This window comes from Cyprinodon variegatus, unplaced genomic scaffold (genome assembly GCF_000732505.1).
Source record: "Cyprinodon variegatus isolate N-32 unplaced genomic scaffold, C_variegatus-1.0 Scaffold151, whole genome shotgun sequence".
Lineage (NCBI taxonomy): Eukaryota > Metazoa > Chordata > Actinopteri > Cyprinodontiformes > Cyprinodontidae > Cyprinodon > Cyprinodon variegatus.
In genome coordinates, this window is record NW_015150604.1 from 539,483 (window position 1) to 546,720 (window position 7,238).

Below are 7,238 nucleotides of genomic sequence, written 5' to 3' on the forward strand. Positions count from 1 at the left end.
ACAACGACACTGAAAGTCGGAGCTGGTGCTTGAACCGTCAATCCGATTTCAGGGCAAACTCCAACATCCGACGCCACTGTCGGTTATTAGAAAAAAATCAAAGGTGTTTTTTAAAATAAATTACCACTTTATTAAAATATTAAATTGATGTTAGGTTTATTAAATAACATCCGATAAAAGTTGTCACATGACAAACATACTTTTTGAAAGAAGAATTCAGGGTAACAGCGGACTAGGTTTTAGCTTAACTTTCCAAATCATGAAATTCATAACTACTCGTTTAGAAAACGCACAGAAAACTAAATTTCACTGGAATGTGTTAACTACTGTAGGTAAATGTTGTCTAATTAGTTTAACAGAAAAAAATAACACTGGTGTATATTCACAACACAATGTAATTTACAATTTTGTTTGGTTCTTTTGAAAAAGTAATGTACTGCATCCACAAAGCACTGAACATGCAGAAAGAAATAGATCCATCCACTGAAACCGATTTGAGCTATTATCTACCCAGTCGTTGCTTTCATCTTTACTTTTGGAAAGATCTAAGAGAAAGACTTGAAAATTTCTCACCGTAAGATTCTGGTTCACAATAAATCACAGCAACTTTCAAAATCAAAGAAAAAAACTGACTTTGATTGTAAAGAATCTCATTAGGAACATTTCTTTACCATCAACTGGGTGGGAATTGAAAAGAAAATGGATTAATGTTAAAATTTTATGAATTTACTAAAATATAAGAACTAATAAGCTTTTAAAGAATAATAAAATATAAAACCACAAGCCATGCAGTTAAGTATACTGATATGTACTCAAATTGCTGCTATAGTGTATGTATAGTGTTGTTTCTCCTGAATGCATGAATAATGTCAAATTAAATAATCATAGACTCAACTTTTTGTACGTTAGACTTATATATGGAGGAGATATCATTTGTGTGCAATGTAAAAATAACATAGATATGCAAATTCTTGTTCACATATACTCAAACAGGCTCAATTGGCTTGATACATTTGATCCACTACATTCTTTGCATTACATTAACAGGTCCCTTGAATAAAAAAAAAAAAAAAAAAAAACTGATCTTAAAATTGAAGAGAACAAAAAAAAAATCCCATAATCTATACCATTTACAAAAGTACAAAGTGTTTATTTGTATTTTTTTTCTCTAGGCTACAACAACATTTTAGCAGCTCCAAACAATATAAAACAATGTAAAGCAAAACTGTGCAGGCAAATAGTGCATAAAAGGACTTTGCAGTTCATAAGAAAAAATATGTATAAGAAAAATATCCCTTTCCTTCAATGTCAAGTCTCCCAGCTTTTTTTTGTTGCACTGTTGAAACTTAAAAACTAAGGACAATTCAGAGCAAAATGTAAACAAGATAATCTGCTGCTGAAAATAGCATAAAAATTGGATTTAAGGATTCTAACTATAAAAGGATCACAAGCAAGGCTAGATTCTCTGGGTATGCATGATTGCTGTGTTGTATAACTCATAAACTGTTGTTTTCAAATAAATCAATATCATTTGACCTCAGATTTGAATACTTACATACTTACTCCTACTACATTGTGTATTTTTAAGGCAGACAATTAACATCTTTCAGTAATACCCAGGTGAAATTGTAAGATTTATTTTTTTTTTTTTACATTAAGCAGAGATACTGATGGATTCTTTTCTAGGACAAATGTAGACTATAAATGCAAGCTAACATGGGAGTTACTGAAGGATACAGAGTACAAACTATAGTCATGTTTGTATTGATCCACTACACTGTAAGTCACATTCACATCTAGTGAAGCTTTAGGTTAAAAATAGTAATGATAGAAAACAGCCCTCAAGCTGTAAAAATATCTACTATTGTGAAGGAGAAAACAATGCGACCCATATAAAAGCCTCTAAAGTGATTCTAAAAATGATTCCTCTTTGACCGGTGAGCGATTAAGACTCCATCTTTGTGTGCGTACAAGAGCATTTCTGAGATGGTGACTCACTAACTTTGATAAACCTGGCTGCTTATTGGCACGCCTGATTCCTAGATGCTGCTATTTTTAGAACTCTGTCCCACAGTGCGCCCGTCTGTGTCACCCAGGAAGTTACTGGAAACGGCTCACGCCATCGTGTACCACCAGAGGCCCAGTCCTACTGCTTTTTTCATCTCTCCCCCGAAGCCTTGGTAACAAGGTATAAGGAGATCGTTAAGGTCAAATTAAATCCTGATGTAGACTTCTTGTATACCTCTTTATAAAACTCTGACAGGCTCTACAACATTCTGACATTTTCCCCATGATATAAGAAGATATATTGATTTAACAATAGAAAACCCTACATATCCTTGCTGGTGTTTGATTAAAAGTAAAATCTCTCAATATTTATTTAGGATTTGTCACAGTTTTTAACAAAAGGTGACCTTCTTAAGAGACCATAAATCCCTTCCAAAATACGGCAAATTTGAAATCTGAACAACCCGTGACTCATCACATAAATTGATTTACTGCTAGATTTACTTTTCCTTTAAAAAAAATCCTGAGAATTTGATATGCAAATGAAAAATATAAAGTAAAAAAATGTATGGATTAAGTAAGGCTGTAAAGAAATGCCTTAACATGTTAAAGTAAGTCTGTTTGTAGACAAACTGACATGTTTCTAGCAATGTATTATATAGCATGTGCAAGCGGCAGTCCTGAACCTTTCAGAACCAGTACTATATTTTGCCCTTTTCTTGATAGTTACAAGGTGGATTAACAAAAAAAAAAAATCACGTTTGCTGCATCACTGCTGCTGTGCTTAAATATTTACTCTCTCTGAAGGATTTTAACCAGTGGAACTTTGGTCCAACACCAGGTGCTGAGAGCAAACGCTTACCTCCAGAAGAAATAAGAGAGAAAAAAAAAAAAAACCTTAGCCAAATGTCAGGCCGCCCCTTGCAGCTCTGTGGTGTCTGATAAAAGTCAGTCCCTTTAAGCACAGAGTTGGCAGTGTTACCAACTGAGGCACTGCAAGGCAGGAAAGTCCCCCGAGGGGCTGGCATTTCAGAACCAAGCCAGAGTCAGGGGCACCAGCAACATGGGATTCTTCAACTCACAAGGCGTGTTAACCAAATTATACATAGTCAGGGTTCTGGTTTATAACATTAACTTGATTTCATGTAAAAGCTGACTTGCATATCAGAACAAATATCAAAGAGAAGATTCTAAAATATCAGTCATATTCTGTAGTGAGCAACCACAAAAAATACCTCGATTGCTGTTGCATCATATCAAAATGTTTTTGTTTTTTTTATTTTACTAACAAAACCAAAAAAATAAACCCTCCAAAATCAACATTGACAATTTTGATATAAAATACACTCACATACACTCACCCCCGAACCCAAACACATACAATCATATTTATCTATCCTTGTGGGGACTTTCATTGACCTCCATTTATTTCTAACCAATTTCTACAGCCTAACAATGACCCTTACCTTAACCATTACGGGTTCATACCTAACCCTAATCCTGACCTAAACTCAATACACATCTAACACGTAAGCCTAAAACAGCATTTGGACCCAAGGGGACCAGACATTGGTCCCCACAAGAGCACATGGTCCCACAATGTGCTAAGATTTATGGAAAATGGTCCCCACCATGTGATAAATACATGCCCACACACTCCTCCACACAAACACATAATTAGGAGAAGCAGATTTCTGTTCACTCACTCTTGTCTTTTTTAATTCTAAAGATTTGATCAGAAGGTTCTCTATATCGTTCCTACAACTGATGGTTTTCTAATTTCTGATGTTTTTAATCCTATCCTATGATATCAAATTACTTATGGCCCTATATATGATGGAGATTCTACTCTCCAATAGGGCAGTATAAGGAAGAAGTGTAAAAAATTAGAAAGAAATTGTTATTGCAATTCCTCTCTTAAAAAAACAAAACAAAAATACCTATCTCTTCATTTTATTCTAAAGACCTCTAAATGTTTTTTTTTTTTATGATTCACAATTCACCTTTCCAAATTCCAGGATGTTTCAGCCCCTGCATATTGCTGTATTCATCTTCTCTTCCTAAATTATATTTAATGCAACAATATGAAATCGCCTTCGGGTATTTATTAAAGTCTTATTTAATTGAAATCAGGCAACAATGCAGCCATCTGGATATGGAGTGCAGGTAGAAATGAGGATGCAGAGCAGAGGAGATGTGAGCGCAGCCTTTTGTTAGGCAGCTCTGATTACCAAGGTTACAGAGTGATGCTTAGCAGCTGTAGCTGTCACAGCAGGACGAGCAACTCATGATTCATGCTAAAGCAATTTTAAAAAGATTTCTGTGTGACTGTAGATATGCAATGCAGATCTAATTAAGAATGTTAAAGCTTTATTTAAAATAGTTAGAACGTACATTCCAATACCTGCTATCAGAAGCTGTTTTTATTGTACGTCCCTCTTTCCACTGTTTGTCCTCTGTGTGTGTTTTTTTTCTTCTTTCATGTCTTATTAATTATTAATGTCATTTACACAAGGGCATAAGACAACCTCTAGGTCATCCACATATACATGTGCAAACCTGCTCTCTGCTTGTCCCTATGGCCTATTATCATCCCTCTTAATTGGATTCAAAGGGAAAGAGACAAATATCCGCTGCCAGAAGTGTCTGCTGTTGCACCACTTTAGTTCTGAAGCAAGGCAAGCCTGGGAGTTAATAGAAAATATGATTTAGCTTCAGGGATGTTTCATGGTAATCACTGGCTCTCTGTGGCTTACTTGGCATTCTGGTAGCCATGCCGGTCAGGCCCACAGGGGTCGAGGCTGCAAGGCTGACATCAGCAATCAACGCTGATGAGCCCCACTGTTCAAAGGGAACCTGTTGAGCTCAGTGCAATCACCCAAATCAGACTTGTGCATTATAAAGAGATAGTTCAGGATTGTGTAGGAAAGGTTCTAGAGAGCAATTATACCTGTACCAGAAAGGTTAACTCTACTAACTTATTTATTTGGGACGATCCAGATTATTTGGTTGGAGGTCCCTAACAGCATGGCCAAGAGCAAGCCAGCGCCATCTTAAAACAACTCAAATATAGAAAATATTGAAAGATGTATATTTCTAAAGTATTTAAGATATTTTCAAACCATTTTTTTTTTACATAATATAAACATTTGAATACAGAAAATAGAGTTTGTGCGAAACTGTTTAACACTTTGAAAGATGTGAAACTTACATTGTTAGAGTAGCTGATATGGGAAGATAACACTTAAATGCAAAATATGTTTTTAATATGTATTATTATATACATTAGTCATTTTGACACTTTCTCACTTTTATATTATGCAGTTACTTTGACTGGAAACATATGGACATAGGAGCAGATGCCACATTAATCTGGATCATATAACAACGCTGCTGCAAGTTAGGCCTGTGCAATATATCAGTTTTCTATTTCTATGAAATGAAAGCAATTTTGAAAATTGGAAATTTTGAGAATGCAGACTGAGAAATCCACTTGTAAAACTAAAGCTCTGGAGATTGTTTATATAAGGATCTGATCCTAAAAACAAAATGTTTTCTTCACAAGTTATTTTTTAGACCTTTACAGAAATGTTCACTATAGCTATAACATGCATGTATTTATTTTTAATGCCATTTAATCACCAACAGTTAATTCATTGCGTGTAAATATTATTTATTACCTCTATTCATGATAAAAATAATGGGTTACTTTTTAAGACGCTACATTAAAAGAAGCAGCTATGTATATTTCCTTAGGTTTGGTTCATTTTAACCAATTTGTGTTTCGCATTAGTTACACTTCCTGTGTTAATATGCAGCTATTGTAATCTTTGTCTCAATATATAACTTATAGTCACCTCAAAAGAGAAATCATGGCTTACTAAAAGGGTTTATTAAGACAAGTCAAATATAAAGTTTAATGTTATTTTTGTATCGAAGAGTTCTGTTTCAGAATTTACAGTAGAACTAGAATAACCCCCACCGATATGGCTGATATGTTAATGTCCTGCTTTAAAATGGTAATAAAGTCAATGTGACGTCTACTCTTCGTCTCTGTGCCTTAAATCCACTATGTCCTATTCTCAGCATTTGTTTCACACAGCAGGATTTCTGGCCAGGGACCGCCTCAATTTCACGTGTAAATAATCTGTGGATTATTTGTAATTAATCAGTGCCACCGTTGTGACAAGTCAAAAGCTCCAGGATTTGCATAAACCGGTCTGGGTCCATTTCCGATTAAGTGATTAGCTTTAGCTTCCCTGATCAGCTTAATTTGATTGTTTTTTTTTATGCCAATAGAATTATCTACCTTCCTTAAAGAATCCTCAACTACCCCTTTACAGTAGGCAAAGGAACTTGGATTTGCAAGTCGTGCTGTCAGTTCCTGCAGACCTCCATGGCTTGTCGTGTTGCTGTCTTCCTCATTATGATGGTTGCTATGGAAAGGTGCATCCTGATGAGACCATTTATCAAGCTGAAGGACTGTAGTGAATTTTTCCATCATCCTTTAATGCACATGCAAAAAGCATGACTCAGCCCATTAGGTTATTTGCTTCATGTTTAACTGCTAATTATTTCCAAATGGTGGACTGAATTATGTGGGCACCAGCGTGGCAGCAATATCTAACAGCCTGACGCTGAAAACAAACAAAAAATAAAACATGTTTTAACGTGTGTAATGGATGTTTTTATTTGTATTTCACAACAGCTGTTTCATTTTGCTCTTTTTTTTCTCTCTCTCTATCTTGTGGCATCTGGTCTTAGGCTGAAGATGAAGAAGAGGAGGACCAGCCTCTGAGCCTGTCCTGGCCCGAATCCAGCCGCAAACGCTTCACCTACCTCCTCATCATGCCGATTGTCCTCCCCCTGTGGCTAACTCTCCCTGACGTCAGGAAAACGGTGCTTTAGGCTGACTTTTCCAACTTTTAAGCCTCAAGAAATTGTTCTGCAGTCAAGAGATTATGTATTTACCTCTTCTTTTTTCTTTTGCAGTCGTCAAAGAAGTTCTTCCCTGTTACATTCTTGGGGGCCATCTGCTGGATTGCAGGGTTCTCCTATCTGATGGTGTGGTGGGCTCACCAGGTACCACAACTTTAAAGTGTTTGATAGGAAAAGAAAAAAAATAAACAGCAAAATATCCTGTCCCCTAGTAAGCATAATCCACCTTTCTTTACATTATATGTCCTTACATCCTCTACATCATTGACAACATTTTTTTTGTGTGTGTGGGG

The 7,238-nt window shown here is 35.7% G+C and overlaps 1 protein-coding gene across 7 annotated transcripts in view; it reads left to right on the forward strand.

The window, feature by feature from the left end:
• Positions 1-7,238, forward strand: part of LOC107086401 (sodium/potassium/calcium exchanger 2-like) — an 84,147-nt gene that overhangs the window by 70,065 nt on the left and 6,844 nt on the right. For all 7 annotated transcript variants that reach the window (XM_015377319.1, XM_015377320.1, XM_015377317.1 and 4 more), the window contains 2 exons: positions 6,772-6,906; positions 7,000-7,089. In XM_015377319.1, coding sequence (XP_015232805.1) covers positions 6,772-6,906; positions 7,000-7,089 — 225 coding nt within the window. The remainder of the gene's footprint in view (positions 1-6,771; positions 6,907-6,999; positions 7,090-7,238) is intronic.